General features: G+C 38.4%; 3 protein-coding genes across 4 annotated transcripts in view; all 3 read left to right on the top strand.

The window, feature by feature from the left end:
- ctsbb (cathepsin Bb) overlaps nucleotides 1-2,143 on the top strand; it is a 7,819-nt gene extending 5,676 nt beyond the window's left edge. The window contains exons 4-10 of the mRNA XM_015048720.1: nucleotides 125-239; nucleotides 340-455; nucleotides 723-808; nucleotides 892-1,035; nucleotides 1,115-1,231; nucleotides 1,661-1,789; nucleotides 1,913-2,143. Coding sequence (XP_014904206.1) covers nucleotides 125-239; nucleotides 340-455; nucleotides 723-808; nucleotides 892-1,035; nucleotides 1,115-1,231; nucleotides 1,661-1,789; nucleotides 1,913-1,989 — 784 coding nt within the window. The 3' untranslated portion in view covers nucleotides 1,990-2,143. The remainder of the gene's footprint in view (nucleotides 1-124; nucleotides 240-339; nucleotides 456-722; nucleotides 809-891; nucleotides 1,036-1,114; nucleotides 1,232-1,660; nucleotides 1,790-1,912) is intronic.
- Nucleotides 2,144-3,271: 1,128 nt separating this feature from the next.
- Nucleotides 3,272-9,648, top strand: LOC106957407 (phospholipase ABHD3-like). 2 transcript variants are annotated; one of them, XM_015048737.1, is made up of 9 exons: nucleotides 3,272-3,718; nucleotides 4,359-4,519; nucleotides 4,596-4,778; nucleotides 5,704-5,749; nucleotides 6,168-6,280; nucleotides 6,359-6,532; nucleotides 6,627-6,675; nucleotides 7,833-7,998; nucleotides 8,098-9,648. In XM_015048737.1, exons 1-9 carry the CDS (start codon nucleotides 3,599-3,601, stop codon nucleotides 8,355-8,357), a joined length of 1,272 nt encoding a protein of 423 aa, XP_014904223.1. In that variant the 5' UTR covers nucleotides 3,272-3,598; the 3' UTR covers nucleotides 8,358-9,648. The 2 variants fall into 2 exon arrangements, with proteins under 2 accessions (XP_014904223.1, XP_014904224.1); XM_015048738.1 differs by having other exon boundaries at nucleotides 3,274-3,482.
- Nucleotides 9,649-12,031: 2,383 nt separating this feature from the next.
- Nucleotides 12,032-26,702, top strand: prkg3 (protein kinase cGMP-dependent 3). The gene is made up of 22 exons (XM_015048718.1): nucleotides 12,032-12,326; nucleotides 14,657-14,746; nucleotides 15,182-15,244; nucleotides 15,355-15,481; nucleotides 15,749-15,915; nucleotides 16,041-16,154; nucleotides 17,130-17,235; nucleotides 17,363-17,426; nucleotides 17,606-17,683; nucleotides 17,762-17,850; nucleotides 18,309-18,374; nucleotides 18,490-18,537; nucleotides 18,701-18,742; nucleotides 19,970-20,081; nucleotides 20,214-20,350; nucleotides 20,450-20,539; nucleotides 20,904-21,045; nucleotides 21,143-21,306; nucleotides 22,471-22,587; nucleotides 22,803-22,865; nucleotides 23,300-23,375; nucleotides 25,050-26,702. The coding sequence occupies exons 2-22, from the start codon at nucleotides 14,659-14,661 to the stop codon at nucleotides 25,134-25,136; spliced, it is 2,040 nt and encodes a 679-aa protein (XP_014904204.1). The 5' UTR covers nucleotides 12,032-12,326; nucleotides 14,657-14,658; the 3' UTR covers nucleotides 25,137-26,702.
- The last annotated feature ends 567 nt before the right edge of the window (nucleotides 26,703-27,269 follow it).

The raw sequence follows: 27,269 nt of genomic DNA, 5'->3' as shown, positions 1-27,269 counted from the left end.
TTAACAGTGTTTCACGTTTCAGGGTGTGAGATGTGAGTGTTCAAACTCTCACATGACCAAGCAGGTGGCAATAGGCAGGTTTGTCATCTGCAGTGTGTTACAGACTGTCTCCTCTTTTGTTTAGGGTTCATAACATTGAAGGCATAAACCTTCCAGACAGCTTTGATCCACGCCAGCAGTGGCCCAACTGTCCAACCCTCAATCAGATCAGAGACCAGGGCTCCTGTGGATCCTGCTGGGTAAAAAAAACACACACACAAAAAAACAGCCCTACAAATAAAATAAAAACCAGCATTTTATTTCAAAACATTTTGTTATTTATCTTTTTTTCCCCTACAGGCTTTTGGGGCGGTGGAAGCAATATCTGACCGTCTGTGTATCCAAAGTGGTGGTAAGGTCACTTTGGAGATTTCTGCTGAAGATCTGCTCACCTGCTGTGATGATTGTGGAATGGGGTGAGCAAAAGAAATGTCTCCACATAAAAGGGCACTTCTAGATTCTTAAATATCCAGAAGATAACTATGCTTGAGAAGTGACAACAGCGGTTCAATTCTTCAAATGGAAACACTGCTCAGTTGCATTGTGAACAGTCTGGTAGCTGATCAAGGAGAAAAGACAGTACATTCAAGCCATTTTGTGTGTCTCCTTCATATTCTTTCATTCTCTTGCCCTTTTGAAAGATTTTTTAAAGCAACACATACCATGTGTTTGTTTGCTTGCAGGTGTTTCGGTGGTTACTCCTCAGCTGCTTGGGAGTTCTGGACAAAGACTGGTCTTGTGACAGGAGGCCTGTATGACTCCAAAGTCGGTAAGTTCATCCCACACTCAAACTGCATCTTTTGAGGGCCAATAAACTTAGCAGCTGTGTGTGTGTGTGTGTGTGTGTTACAGGTTGCAGACCCTACACCATTGCTGCCTGTGAACATCACGTAAATGGAACCCGTCCTCCGTGCCAAGGCGAAACAGAAACTCCTAAATGTGTGCAGCAATGCAGGGATGGGTATACTCCGTCTTACCCGAAGGACAAACACTTTGGTAGAGGCATTTTCAAAACAGCTTTGCTGGCTTTGGTTTATCTCGTGTCTGACTCTAAGCTTTGTCTGCACCCCTTTAGGCCAGCGCTCGTACAGCATCCCTTCGGAGCAGCAGCAGATCATGACAGAGCTGTATAAGAACGGTCCTGTGGAGGCAGCTTTTAGTGTCTATGAGGATTTTCTGCAGTACAAATCTGGTGAGGCATTCACTATCCCAGCTGTGTACACACACACACACACACACACACACACACACACACACACACACACCCACACACACACACACACGCACACACACACATCTTTTTTTAAAGTATTTGTCTTCTTCTTTCCTAAGTGTTTCAACAACATAGCAAGGTGGATTCACCTCATTTCTTTTCTCAGGCTTTGGATACAGAGACAGATAAGCAGGGCAGTTATCTGCTGAAGTCCTGTTCAGTCTGATCCTGCTTGTTGCATTCATATAAACCACTGAGTCACAACTGAGTTTCCACATATTCCTGTCTTCTTCAAACTGACACTTAGAAGAGTATTCATGCTCTTCCTTAGGCATCGGGGACTTCTGCTGAATTATAATTTTCTGCCTGAACAGAATAAAGTTAATGAGCTCTTTCTTGCTGTAACAGGCGTGTATCAGCATGTGACTGGAGAAATGCTGGGAGGTCATGCCATAAAGATCCTAGGCTGGGGGGAGGAGAATGGCACCCCCTACTGGCTGGCTGCGAATTCCTGGAACAATGACTGGGGAGACAAAGGTAAAAGTGAATATGTGACGTTTTGTTTTAAATTCATATTCTACAAAACAAAATGCAAAGTTCACAACATTCGAATACAGTAAGAATTGGAAATAATGTCTGCATGTTGCTTTCCGCATACAGGTTTCTTCAAAATAAGACGTGGGAATGATGAATGCGGAATTGAGTCTGAAGTGGTCGCAGGAATGCCCCTCAACTAGATGATTTAAAAAATATGTTTCGAGCTTCTTTGTAAGGTCAAAGACCAGCAAGTACATGTTCAGATTATCATAAAGAATGGATTTCATGACAACATGGTAACACTGACGAGATGATTATTTTATGATAGAGCCTGAAGTACCATTTCCTGATTAATGAGAATCTGAATTTATTTTAGGAACTGCTTTGTTTCTGTTTCTATAGCGAAATGTGAATTAGAAGCTGATTTTTATAGTTGATTTAACACATGTTTGCAACAAAAAGTATTTGCATGCACTTATATAAGGTTTGTTTTAACATTAAATAAATCTAATATCAAAGTAAATATGAGCCTTTTCTTCTTTCATTTATTTTCATATGAATTATTTGCTTATACACAAGAAAAAAAAAACATGTTAAAAGAAATGAGGTGAATGGTGAAGGTTGTTCCATAAAATTCCATGACTGCCAACCTCCTTCCCTACAATGAGCATTCTGTCTAGGTGGGCCCCAAATGGGAAAAAGGAGGACACAAAATATGGGTCCCTTAAGGGTTTGTCTGCTGTTTCCATGGTGGCCCCACATGCCCATGTGAGCCCATGTGGGCGTTGGCCCTACATGGGCAAACCCATGTGGGGCCACAATGAAAACCGCAGACAAACCCATGTGGGGCCCATATTTTCTGTCCTCCTTTTACTCATATGGGGCCCACCTAGATATGTTGGCTGGGGGATAACTTATTTTACTCCCTGGAAGGGTAACCAATTTTTAATTGCAGTTTTTTGGCAGAAAAAGACAAACTCCAAAGATTCAGTATTTACGAGACAAAGGTATTGGGTTGGATTTCAACATCACAACAGTTCAGATGTATGTGGAGCAGCAGAAATAAGGGTGCACACATGGCCCCATTTATTGAGCTGGAACGGAGAACAGCTATATCATTCGTGGCCATAAAAATATCACACTTTGATTTTGAGAGTCTTTAGAAACTGAAGTCAAAGTTCAGTGAATGTTGGCACATTTCGTCAATACTGATATGATATTAGTTTAATTTTAGCCACTTTACTTGGCTTAAAGGAAAGAAGAAGAAGAAGAAGAAGAAGAAGAAGAAGAAGAAGAAGAAGAAGAAGAAGAAGAAAATTAATTTAAACGTTTTTAAGTAGTTAAACGATCTATCTACGATAATTAATCTATCACTGCCTCTGTAGCTGCACTTACAGCAAAGCACCACACCGTTGGAGGTGGCGCTGAAGCACATTTTGAGTTTCATGCCGATAGAAGAAGGCCAGAAGGCGGGATCTAAACGTCTCGCTATCAGAGGCAGATTCTGGTTGGTTCAAACCCAAACACTTTCTTCGGTAATGGCCTGACAGTCAGGAAGCGGCATTTCCCGGAGAATATACCGGTCAATGAAGGCCGCTGGTGGACTTCGCCGCTGTCACAACTGATGGGACTTGTTGTCGGGGTTGAGGAAAATCGGGAAGCGACCTTTGATCGGTAGCTGGTGGGGATGAAGGCAGGTTCCCCGAGGTTACTTTAATCATTTTCTGTTTGTCAGGTCTTTGTTGTGTCGAGCGCTGTCGGCACTGCGGGTTTAGGTGTTGTGCTGGAGGATAGCCATAGGTCACTGGCATGTATTTATCCAGTGTGGAGCTGTGGAGAACATACTGGGAGTCTGTTTCCAGGCCGTACACGGTGTTCATCTGCTCCGTGACCGCTGCTCTATGCTATCTGTGGGGCCGCAAGTGTGAGGTCAGTCACAGCGCTGGCTTAGCTGACATAACTGCAGTATATGCGCTTTATTACTTATTCTATTTTTATTTATTCATTTCGTTTTTTCCCCCCAGAATGTGGGTTTATTCATTGCTACTTTTTTAAAAAATAATTGTTTTCTTTCAATTCGTTCGTTCTCTTTTAAATGCACTGTTATTATGCAGTGTTAAATAGGTTTTACTTTTCTATATTCAGTGTTTTTTTTTGTTTTTTACCTCGGTAAACTTGCTTTAATTTATTTTATTTATTCATTCTTCAAAATAATAATTATTATTAATTTATGATATCACTAAATATACTTTATATATTTTCTCATTTTGTATTTATTATAATCCTTTACGGAGTTCATGTAGTGTACATGTTCACAATCTGCAGGATGCTGTTTTTATGGTGTTGTCCATAAATAATGAAAAACTCAGCTGTGCAATTCTTTAATCTGGTAAATTTAGAAATTTAGAAGTGCAGATTAGTTTTTGCGGCTACTTACATTTGATCAATACTAAGACCCTATTTGCTTTGGCAGCATAATGCTTGATGGCTGCAGACGTTCTTGTTTGATTTTAATGTCAACACCTTTTCTGTTTATTTCAGAGTTTACTTGTACTCTTTTTCTTTTCAGACTCCTGCCTTGATATGTAGCGAAGCGTTTAGTGTGTTCCTCAAAAAGCACTGTCCTGTGGTAGCTGAGCGCTTCTGTCCCACTCCCTGGTGCTGGGGAGGACGGTTGCAGACCCTGGTTTGTGCGCTCCTTAAATCCAGACCCCCTGTCTCTTATCGCAAGTAAGAGGAAGCCTTTCATTTATGTGATTTCCTTTTTTGCTTTTGGTAATTTATTTTTGCCTTCATTTCTTTTCAGTGAGTTGATTCGTACAACAGATGGTGGTCAGATCTCCTTGGACTGGGTTGACAATCATACCAGTGAGACCTACCCCGACTCTTGTGCGCGACCTACTGTGCTCATCCTCCCAGGACTGACGGGGAACAGCCAGCAGCCCTACGTGCTTCATGCTGTTAGCCAGGCAACAAGACGGGGCTACAGGTCAGCTTTGCTTCTGCTCTTTATTTAAAAAAAATAGAATTAGGGATATATACACCATACACTCCTTGATGCAGCTGAAAAGGATGTGCTATAAGCTTTCAATTAGCTGCTAAGTAGCATAAGCTTACTCAGAAAAAAGCCAATATTTATTCAAATCCATTTACTCAAAAGAGTGAGAAGACAATCTTGAATCCATCAGATTTTTATTTGAAAAGTCTTGATCTTTCAAAGAGTTGAAAGATCTTTCAAAGAGTTGGTTTCAAGGGGATTTGTAAGAGAAAAGGGCCTGCATCGTCATGGACTCTCCATGATATTTAACAGCGGGCTTTAGGTTGTTTTCATACCACATCTAAATAAAGAAAGCTAAATGTGTGTTTCATCAAGTCCCAGTAGCGTTTGACCACATGTTCAAACCTGAGCCGTCTCTTTTTAATCATTGTTCTAACTTGTGTGTAGCCATTTCGTGACTTTGGAAAAATCAAAACGTCTGCCTTATTTTAATGGAATGTTATTTTGAAAAGTAGTCTCTTGTAAGTGTGAGAAATATCATATTACACATGTAATATCATAATATATATGGGCTTCTGCACCACACAGGAAGTCATGGATAAATTAAGAGTGTCAAGTTACTCTGATCAGTTTAGAAAAATTAAGCATTTAAATCTGTCTCATTTGCATGAAGTAAAAATAAATATTAAGCGTTACCAATATGTGAAAATTTGATATTTAATTAAAAGAAAATTTCCCAGGGGAAGTGCGAAGGGGCTCCTGTAGCATCCAAAAGTCTGCAGAGAGAGCTGTCGAAACTAGTTTCTGTTCAGACAGTAATATTAAATAGATAAAGTAATCTATCCTAAGGAAATATTTATTTAATTTCAACTGTCCTACAGACTTAACTTCCTTGTATTGATTCTTCTTTTTCCAGATGTGTGGTGTTCAACAACAGAGGAGTAGGAGGGGAAGAGTTGTTGGTATGTAATATGAACCTCAAAGAGACGCTGTTTTAGTGATCAGCACTGCAGATTTTGCCACTTTTGTAGCTCATAAATGCGACTGATCTGAAGTCACATGGTTAGAAAATAAAAATAATTTCAATAATGATTTAGTGAATGTTAATTGTGTATTCTGTTTTTTTTTTTTTTTTTTTTTTTTGTCAAAACCTACCAATTTTAGTGAGTTAAGCATAAAAAAAAAAAAAAAAAAAAATTTTTTGGATTTAGATTTTTGTTATAAGCACACTGGTTTTAGTAATGTTGTTTAAAGACCCCCCTCGGTGTTGCTAGAGCAACTGTAGTGTAGGAGTTGCCAGTAATGATGATGATGATGAATAAAGGCCCTCCTTTTAGCTGTGAATCCAACACTTCTCCTTTGAATCTGTGCCTCTTTCAGACCCCAGTCACCTACTGCGCTGCTAACACTTCAGATTTGGAACAAGTTGTGCAGCATGTGAAAGGCCTGTACCCTCAGGCTCCGGTTCTGGGTGCTGGTGTATCTCTTGGAGGGTGAGTGGTTGGCCACCAGCTCAGCGCATCTCTTTGACCCAGTCCTAATTATTTCCCGGCCCTTCTTCTCCTCTACAGTATGATATTGTTGAACTACCTGGCCCGCAAGCGCACAGAGTCGGGCATTGTGGCAGGCATCACCATCTCCGTCGCCTGGGATGCGCTGAAGTCGTCCGACTCGATGGAGGAGCCTCTCAACTGGCTTCTCTTCAACAAACACCTCACTAACGGCCTGTGCCAAAAAGTCACCAGGTAGCACAGTTTGTTGTAACAGTCAAGTTAACCACAGTTAAGTGTGTAGAGTGAGATTTTATTAGAAAACTAAACGTTGCCTTGAGTCTTGCAGGCACAGGAAGATTCTGGAGAAAGTGGTGGATGTCGACTATGTCCTGAAGGTACGGCTCTTTGAACATCCTCTCTTGTAACCTGATTTCTTGACACCATTGGTAACAAATATAAGTTCCTTTTTTAATATCGTAGCATCATATCATAATTTAAAAGGCAGAACAATTCTACTTTTATTTTAGCACATTTGCCTTGTGGAGAAAAACAAATCCCACATAAAGAAAAACCCTTTGATGAACAAATATAACTGAAATGTTTTTAAATACATTACTTTTTGAGTTGATCAGAATTATCAGAATTTCTAATAAGCTTATTTTAAAAAGCAATTGTGAAAAACAAGACCAGGTAAGGACTCTGTGTTCATTTTACCGTAAGAGAGGAGTCTGGTAAGAGTTTTGATCAGATGAGACTAAGTGGCTTTAGAAGTTATGATGAACATCTGGGAAAGCAGCTCATGACATTGTTCTCTAGTAGGACCTCTAGTGGTCAATGGAGAGAATCGCAATCACGACTTGTTCATCTTAATCATTTACAACCGGTACAGTGGTGTTACTCTTCATACACTTCAGTTTTTTAAATTTATTTTTATTTCATAAGGCATTTAAATTGGACTGCAACATTCATAAGATGTATTTCACATATAAAGACTGATGTAATTTTCACATGGGACTAGTGCAAATGTACGCTATATTATGGCAGTGTAGGTTTTTAACCTATACTTAATGTCTTTAACAAATGAAAGGAGTTAATTTGGGAATGATGAAGAGATGAAGAGCAAATGGGGACGACTTGCTGTGTGAAAGGTTCTGTACCAGCTTTGACAAGAAATGATTTTAAGTCATTTTCTATATTTGCTTGTAAGTCTCTGATGTCTTATATTTGTGAGCTGGAGGTCACTCAGTTAATTTGGTTTGAAAAGGGGCTCTTATCTGTCTTTTTGCGCCTGCTGGTTCAACGAACCAGAACCAAAGGCAAAGGGATTAGAGTGCAATGCAGCTGATTCAGATTGTACCCGAGATTTGAACGTCTTTACGACGCCTTATCTCCCATAACAGATAAAAACAGATTTGTCATGATTTAAGTAGATTGCTATGAAATGATGTGCTTACAGGTACACAAAGGAAGTAGAGAGGAATGACAATAAAAGCATGAGTTGAGCCTTTGTTTTCCCGTCCTCTTGTCGTCTAATCCTGTTCTCCTTTTCCAGGCACGAACGATCCGGGAGTTCGACGAGCGTTTCACTTCGCATGTGTTCGGCTACAAGTCGTGTGTCGATTACTACCGCGATGCCAGCCCAGCTAAGAAGCTCCCCCACACTGCCGTGCCCATCCTGTGTCTCAATGCTGCCGACGACCCTTTCTCTCCACAGAGTAGTGAGTAGACGACAGGAAGGTCGGGTCCTCACAGGCCTACTAACTTCGCAACATATCAAATGTCTCTGACCTTTCTGAATGTGTCTGCGGCTTTTGCAGCGTTCCCAGTCTCCATAGTCCAGACGCTGCCAAACGTTGCCCTGCTACTGACGGCTCACGGCGGACACATTGCCTTCTTGCAGGGTCTGTTTCCCCGCGGGGAGAGCTACATGGAGCGCCTGTTCGGTCAGTTTGTCCAGGCGGTCTTTGAACACCCGAAGGACATCGAGAGAGCCTGCGGCATCGCAAAAGATGAGCCGAGTCAACAACATAGTGACGGTGGTGGAGAAAAACCAAGCAGAGATGTCAGCAGTCAGTGAAGTTTGATCTTGAAAAGAGGAAAAAAAAAAAAAAGAAAAAAGAAAAAAAAAGTTCCTGAAATTTATTTTTTTTGTTTTTTTTTTTTTCCTTTTTTTTTTTTTTTTCCTTGCATGCTTTTGACCGTCCACCCAAATGTTTTGACGTCATCGCAGCCCTGCTGATCTACCTCAGACGGGAGCAAAACAAACTAATTTAAAATTCATTGCAGGGAAAGCCACTTTTCAAGTGTTTAGGTATGAAGTCCTGAAGCATGTGAAAAGCTTTTGCACAAATGAAAGAAATATTTTTAAATGATTTTTTGGAATGTTAATTGCTTCCTGTTTCCGCTCCACCGAAATCCACCCCGGACACAGAGCAAAGTAATGTGTGCAAAAAAAAAAAAAACAAAGAGAGAGAGAGAAAAAAAAGCCTTTTTAAACAAATTACATAGAAAAAAAGAATGTTTAAGATAGAACTGCTCTACTTTCATTACTTTCTGGTATTAATATAAAGATTTTTAAATCTGATGCATTGCTTCCTCATCAAGGTATTTTAAATACCTCAAATTATGTACTGTTTGCTTGTTTGCAGTTTAGAGTACATCAAAATGTAAACGAGTGAAAAGTGTATAAGATACACACTTGATCTTTCTGTGCACTTAAAATATTAACATCTTCTATCAGGTAGAATGTGAAGTATTAAAAGGTTTTGTTTCGCTACGATTTGCTGTTTGTTTACCGATTGCACGTTGTTCAATGACAAAGCGACAGATGAATGAGGAAAAGTTTGGTCTGTGCAAATCTGCTAGACTGTCCCTGAAGGCGTTTTGGGAGATCTTGTTTCAAATTTATTTCTTGTGGCAGCACAGACACGTTTCACGATTGTATCAACACGTTAAAACAGAATGAGCGGGTTCTACTTTAACGTGATAAAAATCCAGGTGGGAATGAAGTTGGATTCACCTAAAATATAAAATATTTATTTTATATTTTAGGTGACTCTTAGTGAGAAGTGATTTCATGCATCATTTATGGCCATGAATAAATTATTGCAGCTAAAATTGTTCATTGTTGGCCTTTAACAACGGGTATCTTGACATTTTATTTTTTTGCACATCTTTAAAATGGGTTTTTATGTTTTTGAGTGACATTGTTGCCCTTATTTCACTTGTCAGAGCTATAAACACAATCATACTTTTTAATCGTTATTCATAAGACACACATATAAATACACAAATATGTAAATAATTTGTTCTATGTTAATGTATTGAATCTTGTAGAAACAAATAAAGAATGGCATCTGAAGAGTTTACATTTTATCTGGTTGATTTACATCTTTGGTTGCCTTGCAGCAGAATTCATGCCCCTTCAGTTTTTCATATAGTCACAGCTCACATCTACACATCTTATTTGAACAAAGATATTTGAAAGCAATGTATTATTTTTGTCCACTTCATAATGAAGCACTACTCTTCAAATCCCAATAACAGTCAACTTTCAGAATCAGAATTCCCTTTATTGTCATTGAGCACAAAAAAAAAAAGCAACTCTCAAAGGCAAGTCAAATAGTTGAATAAAATAATAATAAGTATATCAATAAATATAGAAAATGTAGAAACACAGAAATGATGATCAGGTTTTAGATGGATTATCTCTGTCAAAATGTGCAAAAGGTTTAAGGCACTAAATGGCATCAAACATTTTTCTCCATTAAAAGTTAAGCGACTAAGATCTGCATCAACAAATAATTCAGATGGTTTTAATTAACGCATAACATGAGGTTCGTCTTTATGTAAAAATGTCACAACACACGGCGTTGCTGACAGCAAGCCGCCTCCGGTTTCACCGATTTAGATCCCAGGCCTTTTATCTCGGCGCGGTGGAGTCATTAATGTAGCTGATTAACCAGAAACACATCAATAATTAACCAGGAACAATAAAGCCCCACGCCCTCTGTCACAATCCTAACCACTCCAAACCCTCGTTTAGATTCAGTTGTGGTCTGGAATACGAAGAGGTCTGAAGCAGCATTTACTTTGTGGAAAAAATAGAAACAAACTCCTGTAGATTGGAATCTGAGAGTTGAACTGATTTGCCCTCACCTCCGAATACCGTCCACAGCTCCTACTGTGTGGGTGTAAGGAGGAAAGCAACTTAATATGAGAATAATGAGAAAAGAGTGGTTGTTTTCAAATTACTCATGATGTCTTTTCTATTAAAAGACATCATGAGTTATTCCACTGTTACAAAATTATTTCTGTTTGTTAAATGCTAGAAGAAAAAGAAGGACATGTTCTTTCTTACCTTAAAGTCTGAAAGGTTTATACACTGAAGGCCTTTAAACAGTTTGGTAAAATTCAGATGGTTATGTCCTGGCTTTGTAAGCTTCTAATAGGTTAAGTGATACATACTGAAATGAGTATGGACATAGACTGAGAGGCCACTTCTAAACAAATGAAACTTTGCAAAGTCACTCATGGACAAACAGATTAACCTTTAGAGACAAATTTTGTTTTAGAAAACTGAAATTGAACCGTTTGGTCAAAATGGCCGGCGTGAGATTTGGAGAAAAAAAAGCGGTCTGAGACTGAGACCACCAATCCGTAAGTATGGGGGAGCAACATAATATTATATTTTGTCCATTAAGACAGTCTCAGTAAGGATAGACAATATCTTCTTTGACACTGTCTCTACATCATTGTGGGACTCCACAAGGTTCAGTTCTGGATCTATTGTTTTTTTAAATTTTTTTTTATATCCTTATGTTAATTGGAATTAGTTGATTCTTCGGAGATGAATCCTACGTCTTTGCAGAAGACATTCGGTTGTATATGTTTATTTCCACCAGCTATACAACCTGTCTGCCTTTACCCAGGATTAGTGACTTTCTAGAGCAATTTTCTTCTTTAAATTGCCAACAAGACAGAGACTCTAGTTATTGCTCAATCTCATCCAGGAAGTTGTTGGTTTTCTTCAGCAGCCGGGTCTGAAGTGAAAGGGAAAAAAATAAAATGATCCAAGATAATTCTACCAAATACTAATGAAACATATATATATAAACTTTTAAATAATAATGAAAAAAAAATCTCCCTTGTCATTCTGCCAATTTACAAATGCAAATAATTTGGTAATTCCTAAGCGATCTAACATAGTAAGACGTTTGTCTAACCCTTTCCTAGGTTAGATGAACCTAGAGAAATTTATGCAAATATATTGCGTAAAGTGTTATGCAACACATTTTCATATCCTCATTTTAACGATATCATGCAATGGTTACAATAAGTAGAAGAAAGCTTTTTCTATAATAAAAAAATATAAAATTGATTTATATTCACCTACTCATCCTCTTTTGTCATTCCTTATGGTTCTCATGTTTGAATTCTTTATGCAACGCACTAGCAAAATAATATTTCTTCAATTAATGTCACATAAATCTTTTTTTTTAAATTTTAGATATGTTCTTTTTATTATTTCTTTTATTTTTAGAACGACTGAACCTCAGTTTAATCACTCGTCAACAAAGTATTTTACTTCTCATCTTCAACTTTCTCTCCAGACCATCCTTCTCTTCCCTACTGTACCTGCCTGGTGTGATGGGCGGAGCCTCAAGTTACGGGTTAATGATTCAACACTATCGCTGCTGAGATTGACAGATATGGAAAGAGAAGGAAAGGGGGAACAAACGAGAGAAAGCCGGAGTGGAGAGAAACACAGACTTTGCAATGTGAGCTCGGAAAAGTGTGCGAGGGTAGAAGAAAAACAAAAAAAAACAAAAAAAACAAAACAAAAGAGGGAATAGGTGGTAATGCCAGAGGGGCAGCAGACTGTAGACCGTCTAGGAATCAAGCAGGTTCAGAAGCTGAAACTTCTCCACAGCTGAAGTGGTTATTCTGGGGGCAGGCCAAGTTGATCGTTTGGCTCCTATGATCCATGCGGCCTGACTAGGCTGGACAGGTGCTCAGCTTCAGTACTCATCTATACCTCCTGCAGGTAAGTCTGTCTGTTTGACCATGCTACAGTTTTTTTTTTTTTTCGTGACTTCTTCTAGTTGTGTACAATCTGGAAACATCTGAATATTTAGATGTTGAGAAGCAATTGTTTTTATTCCAGTGTCTATTTACTGCTATCACACCAAACATCTAATACGGTCCTAATATAGAAAGGATGTTAATTATATCCAACTATTTCAGTATGCCTTCTGAGAATCCAGCTGTAGATACACATTCCCATGAATTATTAATAAAGCAGCAGGAAGTGTACAGTGCAATGGCTGGATCAGTATAATGATAGCTGGCATCATCTTCCTGCTGCACAGGTGAAGAATGCATTTCCCATCCCGACACCTCCAAGTATCATTTCCAGCACAGACCACTTCCTATATTAAGATTGTTTATATTGCCATCACATGGTCTTTTTTTAAAAAAAAAGAATAAATAAAAAGTAAATCTGTGAATGCACAAGCTGCAAATATTTATAGAGTCTGTCTCGATGACACCTGCCTGGTGGTTTTCATTTAATGTTGTGTGAGCTGGAGGTTATCGCCTCACTCTGTCCCTTGGCTCTACTTCTTTATAGCATTAAGTTCCTAGAAAGCTCACAGAATGTGTTTGTGCACAGCTCTCTTGTGTGCTTGTGCTGTACGAGCCAGTTAATAAAATGCTTAAAGGCAAATCCTTGTAATTTGCAGGAAGCAGGGACAGTTTTGTATTTGCCCACGTCTGTCGGCTCTGCACCAGCAGGTTTATGCAGCTGCGCTTCCTCTGTCACTGAGCTGAAGCTTAAAACATGTGATTTTTATGAGTTATCTAACTTCTCGCCATCTTCCGAGTGACCTCCACTCAAAGCGTGTTGCTCTGCTGCCCTACAACTTTACGATTTGCTTCGACTCCTCGTCTAATCTCAGAGCCGTCCAATGTTCAGGGTGAGGCAGCAATAAATTCGGGGTCACGTGAAGTGCGCCGTGAGAGAGAGCAAACATGTCGGTCTTTACAGAGATCCACCTTCAGTTTATTGGTCAGGTAGCCAATCACCTATTGTTCCCGTCAATAGTGACATAATCATCCTTCTAATATCTGGGAAGGAACCATATCTGCAGAGCTTGTGTAAACAGCTGATCTCTGCTGGAGGAAAGAAAAAGCAGAGGAGCTAGATGGCTAGTTTCACTCAAACATAAAGAATAACTTTTATTGGCAGCCCTTCACAGCGTGTGCCAGCACAAAGTTAAATAATAAAAAGGAAAGATAAACTCATAGTTACCCACAATGCAATCACTTTGCAATGTTTATCACTAATAAGAACTGCAAAGGATCTCCAGTAAAAGCCGACAGGATGCACCCTGTTGACTGTCCATCATTAGCTTGCATTATTCAGCAGACCTCATGTTGTTTCACAGGCAGTGCTGGTGATTTGTTGAAAATATCCTGGACATTGACAGCTCAAGCGATTTCCCCCTTATGTACCTTTACGACACGATTTGGCAGTCTGCAGTTTAATCTAAGTTTTAGCACCACTGAAAATTTCAGCCATTAAAAATGTACAATTAAAAACAAAAAACGGTTATTTCTGGTGGAGAATAAATTACTCCTCCCAAAATGACTGCAGTTACAATCGGACATATTGTATATTCAATCGATTACTCAGCATTTTTAAGTTTAAAATCTCAGACATTTAGTTTGCTGAGCTCCTTACAGTAAGTTTGAAAGAGGTGGGTAAGACTTTCAGAAAGAAAATAGTCCACAAGACAGAAATTCAAAACACTTGCCAAAATGCAGAGGTGCTGCTGTCCAAGCAAGTTTACCCTGAAAGCAGCATGCAATCTGCTAAAAGAAGGCAGAAAGTGGAATATATCGCAGGCTCTTGCCACTACTGATGTATATGTGGAGGCTTTTTCAATCAGAGAGAGACTGCTCAAGTGTAACTTAATTTCTATACATATTTTATTTAACTTTTTTCTTTTTCTGTCTTTCCTTTATTTAACCGGGTAAAACTCCATTTGAGATCCAGATCTCATTTGCAAGAGGGACCTGGGCACAAATCGGCAACACCTAATGATTTGGTTACACAAAAGTAAAATAAATTCATGGACATAACAAGGTTATATTTGGCGCTTAACAGGAGAAAATCAGTCTCTTTCCAAACCCCATTAATTAGACAGAATTAACTGGCAACAGCAATTAAGAACTAGTTACTTAATGAGGTATCCTAATGTTACTTTCTCATGGCACTGTACCTTTTCTTCTAAGTAGACAACTTATGTGTATTTTGTCATTATTTCAGGTAATTTGCTACATTAATTTTTATGGCTTATCTTTTCTCTGTAGCTATGGAGAAACAGCTGGAAGAGCTGAAGCAGCAGCTGGAAAAACAATGTCGGATCAACAAGGAGCTGCAGAGGCAAAACAAGGACCTGGGTGAGTACATCAAGCATTATACCACCTCTTGGTGGTATAATATATGTATATGTATGTATATACATATACATATACATATACATATACATAAAAGCAATGTATATTTTTAGAGCTGCTTTTACATTTAACACTGGTATAAAAGAAAATGTAAAAAAAAAAGTGAAGCTGAGATATCATTTGCACGTTTGTAGTTGTGTAGAAGTTTGCATTAGCACTGCAGCACAGCCACCTCCTACAGGAAGTTAGAACAGTTTCTCCAATGGGACTTTAAGGGATGACTCCTGCTATTTCTGTTGCTTGAAATAGAAAGTCTTTTTGTCTGACTGCTTTCTTCTATTGATGTGCTCTCTCTGGCAAAACAATGTTTTTGGTAAAAAAGCACGTCTTCAACCATACGTTGTACAGTAAACAAGCATCTTTACTCCCATTTCACAGAGCAACGGCTGAAAGACAAAGAAAAACTTTTGCAGGAGCTGCAGAGCCAGTACCATGATCTCGGTATGAGGCCCACATGGGTATCACCTACGCACCTGATGCACCTCCTCAGTTGGTTGAAGTGATTTTTGATGGTGATCTCTGATCTTTTGTTTGTTTTTGTCTCTCTGCAGAGTTTCCCTCCCAGCCTGCTAATGAAGCAGAGCCTGAATTCAGGAAGAGTCGAGCCGCCGTTATGGCCCCTGAACCAATACCGGAGAAGCTGGAAATTTCAGGCAACATAGTTAAGAAGACTGCCAGGTCAGGAATAACACTGCTCACTGCAGTTGACAACGCTAACCCTTCAGGACTCCTGGGGTCAATCTGGGTCATGTCTTTTTTATCCCTTCTTCATTTTAAAAAAATAATAAATACTTCTGCATAAAGTAATGCTAAGGGAAAGTAAATGATTTGGACCAAGGGTAAAAATTCCCATCCTCTTTTGCATTTATCAGACCCCCGAGTACACATGCTGTGTTTGGTGATCGGATCTCTCGATGAGATCTTTTTTTTTGTTTGTTTCTGCAGTGAGACAAGTCTTATTGTTAAAGCCATCCAGAAGAACGACTTCCTGAGCCGCCTGGACGATGAGCAAATAGCCATGATGGTGGACCTCTTAATGTCATCGAACTACAAACCTAGCGAAGAAATCATTAAGGAGGGATTGGAGGGAGACAGCATGTACATAGTGGCAGGTGGGATCATGTCCGGATGTGAGCCTCTCTCTGTGTGCCACGACAACATTAAACCTGAAATTAAAAGCTGAACATTACTCTTAACCTATCCAGAAAGCAACGGCAGAGGTATTTGCTCTTTTCAGCTGGTGAACTCATCGTGACTCAGTCGGGTCGGGACCTGAGGACTCTGACGAAAGGAGACGTTTTCGGAGAGTTAGCCATCCTCTACAACTGCAAAAGGACAGCGACAGTCAAAGGTTAGGTTCTTCGCTATACTGATGCATTAGGATGTGACGATTCGTCTCTAATCTCAGATAACAACTGTTAATTCTGTGATTTTGTGCCGCATTGTAGCAGTTTACGTTTGCCCTGAACATCAATCAGTTTGGCATCTTTCTTGTAGATTTTAATGTGATGGACAAATGGCTTCAATAACTCCACCATAATGTGACAGTAAATAGAATCAGTTTTGGAAGACATGTTTGGATTGTAGAATTTTTCAGACGTTTTGGTCAAAATCAAATGACATTGAAAGAAATATGTGGAAGAAGGACATGTTTACATGCCTTTGGTTTTGGCACCTCTATGTATGTTTAATTTATATTAAAGTTATTATCCAAACAGTCTCACAATCTTAACACATATATATTAATATACAGTGATGAACTCCTGAAATTTCCAATCAAATATCTTTGGAGTTTATCTCAGCATTTTTAATTTATTGAGAGCAAAACGTAATTATTAAGCACTTTATTTAAAGAATAACAGGAAGCCTTTGTGAGCTTATTCTTAATAGAATCAAGCCCTGAATATATGACTTATCAAACTAAAATCAATTCATTAATGATTAATTAATCAAAAGAAGCAACCAAAAAAACAAAGTTGATTTAATGACCTAATTTTGTTTTTGATCTCTAATTGAAATCTGAGAGGAGGAATTAATCTTGGACAAACTCCAAGCCTCAGAACCAGAACCAGCTCGATTCGGTTTGATGAACAGAATTATTTCTTTGTAGCAAACAGCTTATTAACAGCTACTCACTGAAAGGTGTTGCATTGTTTGTCCTTAAATTTAGAATAAATGTCACATAGCAACAAACCTTACAGTGAAATTGCCTTAACCATGCAGGACTGTAAGAGCAAAAAGTATTGGGAAAAACACCTGGAAAGACTGTTTCCATTATTCAGTTTGAGAAGTTTTGACCTCGTTGTGTGTTCACATCCTTAATCAGCTAAGACACATGTGCATCTGTGGCGCATGGAGCGGCAGACGTACAGGACGATTATAACTAACAAGTCCAAGAAGAAACGAGAGCAGCTCATGGGTTTCCTCAAGACGTGAGTTTCATTGTCCTCCAGCTGATGTGGGATCTGTTGAATTGTTCTTAGGTGGTCCTGTTTTTTTATTCTTTTACTTTACAAACAGAATTATGTCTGATTCTACTATTTTAATAACATGCTACAGGTCTCGTACTCTCAAGGATCTGAATGACGCGCAGTTGTCCAAAATTATTGACTCCATGGAGGAGGTGCGTAACTTTATGTGATTAACCTCTTATGACGAACATGCGCTTTATTGAACATTTATTAAACACACTGTGATCTGATGATTGATATTTACTTTATATTATTAGTCAAAACATCTGATCATACAATAATTGCTACATAAATCTTTAATTTTTTTTAATTTTTTAAATTTTTTTTACAGGTTAAGTTTCAGGATAAAGAGGTTATAGTTCGAGAAGGAACAGAAGGAAACACTTTCTACATCATCCTCAAAGGAGAGGTAATTTCATGTTACAATGTGTGTGTAAACCGACGCATAAATGTTTCTCCACTGATCTCAGTTGTGTTGTCCTCACAGGTCCTGGTGAGCAAGAACGTGAACGGACACGAGAAGCAGATTCGCAGGATGGGAAAAGGGGAGCACTTCGGGGAGCAGGCCCTCATACGGTAAGCGTACAAATGCAGCAACCGCCTGAGGAAATGTACTTTACCTTGCAAAGAGATGTGAAGATGTGTGTACCTGCCTTGAATGCTGCCCTATTTACCATTTTTCTGTCAAAATCTGCAGATTTTCTTTTTCTTTTTTTTTTTTTTTTTACATTTTGGAGACTTTAAAGACAAACAGAAAAACTTAGACGCACAGTTAAAATGCATTTAACTATGATGTTAAATGCATTTTAGGGCTTTTATTATGTTGCATGATGTAAATAATAAACCAAAAATAATAATTGTGTTGTTTTAACCACATGGAAGGAATATTGTTGCCATAGCTTTTCTAAAATGAGCAATCAGATTTTTTTTTTTTTTTTAACAAAGGAGAGTTTTTCTTTGACTTATTGAAAACGTATTCAATTATACTGATAATGGATAGACTTTTAAATGCTTGTTTGTTTCTGTTTTCACAGAGAGATCTTGAGAACTGCCACCTGCACGGCCGATGGCCCTGTTACATGCTTCTCTATTGACAAGGAGTGAGTCAGTCAATCACGGATGGGCATTTCCTCTTTGTTTCTGTTACCTTGGCATCATTTATTTTTAGACAGTGATTTGCCACTTGTTGACATGACTGTGCTGTTGTTTTTGAAGGGTTTTTGAAGAGACAATCCCAGTAGAGCACCTCGAGCTGTTTGACGAGTATGTGACTATTTTCTACTGAGATCCCAAAAGCGCACTGTGAAAATATTTTCCCAGCTAGTTTATTGCTCGTTTTCCATCTTGTTTTATTTATTTATTTATTTATTTATTTATTTATTTATTTATTTATTTATTTATTTATTTATTTATTTTTTACTTTTAGCTCCAAAGTGATGCAAGAGGCGCAAAGTCCAGAAAAGCCAGGGTAAGTTACAGTGAAAGAAAACTAAAGCCTCAAAGATTTTGGTGCCTGCAGGCTGGAAGAACATGTACAAGCCCATATTTATCATCTAGTATGTTAACATCTTTAAAATGTTTTTAAGAGACTTTAATGATGTCAAAACCAAAGTTCAGAAACTCAGAACAATCTTTTTTTTTTTTTTTTTTTGCATTAAATTAAAACTGGTTGCCAAACTTTTCTGTAAATTCAGTCAAGGTAATTTCACACAAAGCTTATCGCTGTTAGAATAACACATCATGGTTAGATTTTTTGCTTGTAGATTTCTTTGCAAATATTTACTTAAGACAAAATCCACACTCCAAATGTAGAGCGATGACATCACACAAGGCATAATGTAACTCATTCGTTCTTTTTTAATCAAAAGGAATGTTTTTTGTTTTACCTTTTTTTTCATACATTTTAATTTTTGTTCTTTCTTTAAATATTCTGTCCATATCTTCACTCACATATAGATTTAATTTTTAAAACTATATGTGAGTGGTCACATCTCTAGATATACAAGCAGGGGAAGAAGTTAGTGTGACTCTTTGTCAGCCATAATGTCCTTCCATAAGTCTGAGTTTCGTTTCTGTGGTAACAAACTATTGTACTCGATAATATGGTGGTGTTACCCTTAATTGTTTTCACCATTGCTTCAAGTCTAAGTCAGGCAATCACCGCTGCATCAGTTTATCTCACACCAGTTTTAGAAAGCTGTTAGCCACTGGTTCGCTAATGACTCCAGCATGACTCAGAACACTGCAGTTTCTTTCTTCAGGGTATCCATTCTACATAAGCACTCACACCTGCAAGTAATTAGTTTTGTTATATTAGTTATGTTAAGGAACAACGGTTGGAAGAGGAAAGCAGTGCTGTGCTACTTTCATTGCAGATTAGCTCTAAGCTTTGGGTTTTGCTGTCCAGCCTCTGTTAGCACACCACATTCCATACATTCTCAATCAGCTGTTTTAGTGGGGCCACCACCTCAGCAGGTGTAACACATGGAGCAGAAACTAGTTTTCCAAAGTGGGTTGTTTTTGAAATGTTTGATTGGGTTTAAGTCTTTGATTGCATCTTAGTAATTCCTGATTATATCTGTTACACAAATACACTTTGACTTGACTTTCGCCCTCCAAAATTCATCCTGCAAAGCAAACATAAATGCTACAAATTACTTACTTAAAATGGAACATACGTTTCTTTCTGTTTTAGTCCGAGCTCCAGTCTGAAGTTTAAGGATCTGGTTCCTGTTTTATACCAGGAGGGACGCTATCAAGGAGATCCTGTCACACTTGGAGTTGGAGGGTTTGGTCGTGTGCAGCTGGTAGGTGTTGCCAATTCGTCTTATGGATGTGTGCATGAACCAACTTTTACAGAAGTGGCATTGCGATGGAAACGGTGGCTTCTAGTAGCTTCATTTTTGTTAAAAATTATGTCGTCTTTTTGTTGAGCTCAGATGACCACAGTGAATCATGGGAAATACTACGCCATGAAGCGAGTCAGCAAGAAGCAAATTGTTTCCAAGAGACAGGAGGAGCACATGTTGTTTGAGAAGAAGATCCTGAAAGCGACCCAGTGTGACTTCATTGTGAAGTAACTGCCATCCAATATACTGTCTGCATTTTTTTTTTTTTTTGACGTTGTACAACCACAAAATTAAACACAAATGATTTCTCTCTGTGCCGTTTGTAGACTTTATGCAGCATTTAAAGATACAAGGTACATCTATATGGTGATGGAGTTCTGCGGTGGTGGCGAGATCTGGACCAAGCTCAAAGAAGTGTAAGCAACACGAAAACCTAGTGAAATAGAAAAGCAGCACAGTGAATGAATGAATAAATCACACCTGGTAAATCTGATAAGACAGAACTGAAAGAAAGATATTTGACAATTTAATTGGGTTTAATTAAGATTAATTGTATGTTTATGACATCAATCAAAAAAAGACATGCAAAAAAAAAACATTCAAAAAGTATGAAACCCATCTTATTTAATTGTTTGTACCCAATGGTTTTTCAAAAAAAAAAAAAAGAGCAGTCAACAACTTAGGTTAAGACATGCAAATGAAAGAATATTAAGACTGCCACCCAAGTTACTGAAGTGGAGTTCTTTTTTTTAAAAATCTTTTTCATCTCTGTAATGACAGAGGGCGATTTGATGAACACGTTGCTGTGTTTTGCACTGCCTGTGTGGTGGAGGCCTACGCTTACCTCCACAAGAAAAGCATCATGTACAGAGACCTTAAGCCTGAGAACCTGATGCTGGACATAAAAGGCTACATCAAACTGGTGGGTCCTTGGGCATTCAGGGCTCATTAAACTCTCTAAATTTCTTCCACGGTTTGCTTTAGAAGAGATTCTGCTGACTCTGGATTTTGTTTCTCAGGTTGACTTTGGCTTTGCGAAGGAACTGGTGCGTGGCGAGAAAACCTACTCCTTTGTGGGCACGCCTGAGTACATGGCTCCAGAGATCATCAAGAACCAGGGTCATGACTTTGCAGTTGATTTTTGGTCACTTGGCATCCTGATCTTTGAACTTTTGGTGGGAAGGTAATTACATTTGAAGGGATCCAGGCCTCAGAGCAAATTATGCCTCATTACTTCTCTCAGATCGAAAAAAGTATTCATACCGCTTCAACTTTTTTTCCACATTGTTTTACATTACAGCCACTGTGTTTTTTTGATGAAGAAACTGAGCAAGAAAAAAGGTAGAGCATTTGAAAAACTAAAAAAATAAAAACGAGGTTTTCAAAATTGTGCACAAAACAGTCAAAACATGTGGTGCATTTAATCTAACTATTCATCGCTCTCCTGACTGTATATTTAGTTTCGTTTTCATTGTTTGGCTGGAAGGTGAACCTTGGTCTCGATCGCAATCTATAACAAATTGTCTTCTAGTAATGCTGTTCCCCTTACCCTCCCACCAAAAAAAAAAAAAAAAAAAAAAAAACATCATTCCCTTAGCAAGATGCTGCCTCTACCATGTATTTATGAGAATAAGCTCATTACATGTATAGACCAGGATTCTGCAACCTCTATAATCCAAATAACCATTGTGATTTTACTAATAGATATGTTTTGTCATTTTAATTTACATTTTATTTCTATTTTTAGGTTTTAAAATTAACGAAAGATGTAAAACTTATGCAAAAATATTATGGAACTATTTCTTCTATGGGATGTTGATATTTGTGGAAAATAATGTAAAAAAAAAGAGTACCAGTAATTAAAAAATATGCTACATAAGTGCTCCTAGAGTCAGTAGGAACTTCAATGCAATTATTCCATGAAAAAGAAAAACACATGTGTTAAAAAAAAAAATCAGTTTGATTTTTATCATTTTTATCAAATTAAGAGCCATTGCAGATGGCTGCTGTAAACCATGAAGGTCAGTTTTTGTCTCATGTGACTGGAGTCCGTACTTTTACATGTGTTTGACCCTCCTGAATGGGAATTATTTACAGCTATAGATAGTTTAATTGAACAAGGCGTGGAAAGGTACAACAGGCATGAGTACTTTTGCAAGCTGATTTACTTAAAAAATGGACAGTATATTTTCATAGCAAAATCATTTTCTAACACCTTCATATTCAGAAAAAATATTTACCAGCAGATGGCAGCAGAAACGTAGGATTGATGTTGTCTTATGCGTTGACTTGAGTGTTTGAACTAAAGGTTTACCTACAACTCTCTGTTCTGCTTTTAAACCTCCAGTCCCCCATTTTCAAGCTCGGAGCCTCAGAAGATTTATTCCAAAATTTTGGATGGAGAACTCAAGTTTCCACCTTACCTGAGCGAGGCAGCAAAGTCAATCATCAGCAAACTGTGCAGGTAAGCAGAAAAAAACCCCCAACAACAACTAAATAATGTCAGAGCAAGGTGGTTCTTAAAATTAGGGAATTTTAAAGTTAATATTTCACCATAACAGAGCTGAATAGAGTAAAACCAAGAGAATGGCTGTAAAGACGCATTTGGTTGTGTTTTGTTTGGCGCTACATGAGCTCATGCAGTTTTTGATTGACTGTCTCTTTGAACGCTCTTTGTAGACCTCGGCCGGGTCAGAGGTTAGGAAACACCAAGAATGGAATCAAAGATGTCCGGCATCACAGGTAACCATGGCGACGAGTCGTCCTCAGGAGGCAGATACTAAAAATCCTTCATCTGTTCACGTGTCATCCCCTACAGCCTACTCTGTGCATTAGACGCCGAGTAGAGCTTTATGGAGCTTTTGTGCTGGAAAACAAAATGTGCTTGTGCATGCCAGGTCTGGGTTCACAGCACTGTTCGTAGAGCAGTGGCTGCATTCACATTTAGTCAACCCATACAATGTGTTAAAACATTGGCATGTATTACAAAATTGCATTAGGGTATATGAATTTACATAATTGCATAATTTATGAGCAAACGTAGACAAGCATGCTTCTTTCTTTATGATGTGACCATATGAGAGTCAGGGTATCATCAGTTTATATTAATTCTCACAATGAATCGACAGCCTGATGAACTATTTCTCTAATTTGTCTTTTTTTTTTTTTTTTTTAAGGTGGTACAGCAGCATGAACTGGCACAAGCTGCGTATGGCTCAGCTCGACGCTCCAACCATACGACTTATCCGCAAGGCAAGTGAAAACATCACGAAAGGCTTTTTTTTGTGTGTGTTTAGATGAAACAGAAGGTGTTTTGTAGACAATTAAAATATATAAGATAGTAGATTTACTTTAGTTCACTAGAAATTATTTACTGTCCTTTTTAATTATACTGTGTTTCCAGAAGTTTTGGACATAGCAGCTTTAATGTTGGACTAAACCCTTTTATTACATCTAAAATGTAACGAGAAGGGTGAAAAGATATTAAAGAAATATAATCTACCAACTGGTACTATAAAAGGTTTCAGCTTACAAAAGTTGGACCTCTAGTAATAATAAAAAAAGGCTTAAGATATACCTTGTCAGAAAAAAAATAAAAAGAATAAAAATATTTGAGGCAAAAGGTAGTGTGTGCAGTGTGGAGTAGCCTGAGGCTGCTGTCACAGTGTTTCTTGTCTTGCCACATTTGCTGATATATCTGAAAAATGTTTTTTGCTTGACTCCGAAGATCTGAGGCTTATGCTGTGAAATATCAAATCCTGTGAAGCTCGGTTGTTGCTCATGATGCACCATGGCTTTGTAAATTGCGTGTCTGTTGCGATAAAAGGTGTAAAATGGCTCTGTATGCCTCTGCGTCAGGACAGAGTAATGGTGGATTCTCTTTGTACTCAGACATTCTCGTTCTCGTTTCTCAGCTGGAAATTAAGCAAAAAATTCCCACTGAAGTTGTTGTTCTGAATGGGAAGAGTGAGATGTTGCAGAGTACCCTCAGATTCAGTGAGCTGCTGCTCATAGTGAAAGTTGCAGAGATAAACACTTTATAATTTATTGGAACATCCAGACGCTTGTATTAAAATTAAACCAGAAGCACACACAATACTGTGAATGTTTGAAAAGAGAATGCTTCAACGCGAGAAACAGAGATACATGCATTGATATCTGCTTCTGTTCAGTAGTTTTGCAAGGATGTAACAGTGTTGTTTTCTCTCTGTCCACAAAGTTCACCTGTCCTCCTCGGTGGTCAAATAATTGTTAGCTGAACTGATCAGAAAGGAGGCCAGGCTCTCATGTTGGAGAGCCCACTTCAAGCATTCTGCGTGGGAGCGTGACTTCACCAGTGCAGAGTCTCTGCATAGCTTTGCATGAGATTAAGCAATGTTCAGCATTCGAGGACAAGCTATTTGCAGATTTATCTGTGGAAAATCTGCCTATTAGCTGATTTCTTCCATGGACCATGTTTAAAATGGCCAATAGAAAATGCAGCTTGGGAAGCTGGAATGTTTAGGCACAATGCTACTTGACACGATATCTGCGCTGAGCGGATTGGATGTTGACTTCTGCAGTAGTGCTAAGACAGTTTTCACTCTCTATATCTTAAGGTACATTTGGGCATTTGAACCAGTAAAATATGAAGTTATAAACGTTTTTTAAGGGAGTCTCAAGTATTTAAACTATTTGGTGGTTGTGATATTGTCTGAAACCTGAACCTATACCTGGAACTAGATTTTCAGATTTTTGTTATTACAAAGTGAGTCATTGTGAGCCTTTAATTTAGTTTCAATACATTGTGGATTTCAAAACAATTTTTTATTTTTTGTTGCCATTCATAGGGATTGTGTAGGTTAAACAATTTTTTTTTTCAAATTGGCCAAGACTCTTATGTGATTGTTAATTTAAAAGAAAAAAAAAATCTTTCTTCTCTTTCAGGGTCCCTGCTACATCAACTTTGATAAATTTCCTCAGGACCACTCGGTGGCAGAAGAGGAGTTCTCTGGATGGGACCGTGACTTCTAATTCTCACGTTTAGGTTGAAGAATCGAATGGTGGGCGGTTTGTCCATGCCATCCCAACAAGGACCCTAATTAAAGACACTGACCTTAGTTTATTCAGCCTCTAAAGGGGCCAAAAGAAGATTAATGCTACTGGGTATTGACATATCACACAACACATTTCTTACCAAATTTTCACACCAATTACACTGAAGCTCCAGGGAGTCACTGTGACAATATGTGCGGAAGCTCCTCTGTTGCAGCGAGCGTCGGCTCACACACAAATGTACCTCTGCAGACGAGGAGGAGGTGTAGAGGCAAAATGGTAGGACTCTGCGTTTTCATATTCAGCACAGAGACACTTGGTAGCTGATGACTAAGTGTTAAATTCATGAGGCACCTTGGAGCGATTAAGGATACTCACCAGTTGATCAAATGCTTCCGATGTAAGGAAGAATTTCAATGAAACGTCTTTTCTTACTTTTTAATTGTGCAGGACAATAAAATGAATATGCATGTCACATGTTGTGTTCAAAAAACAATGACAGGATCAATCACTGTTTTGTGTACAGATTATATTTCTACATGGCAAATAATTTATTAGTACGTGCAAAAGCCCTACGACAGAACCAATAGACCCAACAGTTTTAACTCGCATCCTTTATTAAAGGATAAACGCAGCCAGTTTTGTACAGTAAATATTAGCCGTTGTGTATTCTGAGTGAAACCTGTTCTTAAAAATTGTTCTGAACAACAGGGTGCTTGTGATGTTGTTCAGAGAGAGCTTAAGAAATGCAGAAAACCATTCACGGTTAAAAAAAAAAAGTTCAAAATGCCTTCAAACAGAAACTAAAAAAAGGAAGATGAGGAAGAAAACAGAAAACTATAATTCATTTAAAGAATAACCAGAAGTATCTGCTTTAGGGTGACCAAAGAAAGTCAGCTCTTACTAAGTGAATACTGTAACGATTAGAAAACAACTTTATAAAGCCAATATCATCAGTAAGGAGCCCTGACAAAGTCCAGTTGTTGTAAAAAAAAAAAAAAAAAACTACATGGTGCAAAAGGGACCATCATTTTTAAAAATTCCCATCAGGATTCCCTTTTTAACATATCACCATACTTGAAGAGGTCATTTTGCTTTATCCTGAAGAGGAAGTACCGTCACACCAGTGAGCGAGCAGCATCTTGGATCCAGACCGACAAGATTAACGTAATGAAGCTGCCAGTCCAATCCCTGAACCTTAATCCTAGAGAAAGCTTGTGGGGTGAAACAAGCTGTTTCTGAGGCAAAATCAATGATGAGGAATCGAATTAAAACGCCTGTTCACAGGTTGAGGAAGTTGGCGGACTCCATGTAATGCAGAGTTTAAACAATTCAAAGGAAGAGTGGTTATCCATCAAAACATTAGTTCCATAATTCACAGCTATGTTAAATCGTTGGTATTTTGAATTGTGCATATGGAAAAAGAAGGTATTGTAGTTTGAGCTTTCAGCATAAATGTTCCTTTTTGTGCTTTGTTCTCTTGACCTGTGTGGTTAAAACTTGGTTCATGTTATAGCTTTGACATTGATAATACTTTACTGTTTGCTATTGCTGACTTATTCATTCATGTTCATACTGAAGTGTTTTAACACATCTTGATGATAAACTAAATGACGTTTTGTTCTTGAATCCCGTGTGTTTGCATTTTGTCACTGCCGGCCCTGAAGAGTGAAACTCTTCGCGTGTTTTCCGTTTTTACGTTGTTGTGACCAAAACCTCCTTCCCGACCCAGAGAGGGCAGGTAAAGTATTTACAGATCAGATGCGTGATTAGTTACGAGCAACGCTTCATGGAAACATTGTTGTTGCTGTTAGCAGGAAGGAAAATGGCCTGACGTTATCAGGGAGGGAAAATAGCCTGCGAGGAGAGGTGGAGGAGGGGGGTGTGGGGGGTGGGGGAGGGGGGTCGTTACCTCGTACGTTTCACAATAGCTGCAGCTGATTGTTTGGCTCTGAAGGTGAGCAGCTGTCCGGCGTGGCAGCAGGTTTTAAATTTGTAGGGAAGAGTTGTCCTGTTCCCTCCCTTTAATGCATGTTGTGAGCCTGCTGAGAGTACTTTTCCATATTAGAGAGAAGAAACTTCACATGAAAGTAAACATAGCTTCTAGTGGGA

This window comes from Poecilia latipinna, unplaced genomic scaffold, assembly GCF_001443285.1.
Source record: "Poecilia latipinna isolate Pla-1442-1.1 unplaced genomic scaffold, P_latipinna-1.0 Scaffold901, whole genome shotgun sequence".
In the NCBI taxonomy this organism is placed as follows: domain Eukaryota; kingdom Metazoa; phylum Chordata; class Actinopteri; order Cyprinodontiformes; family Poeciliidae; genus Poecilia; species Poecilia latipinna.
The sequence above is the reverse complement of the archived record's forward strand: the minus strand, read 5'-3'. Positions and strand labels throughout refer to the sequence as shown.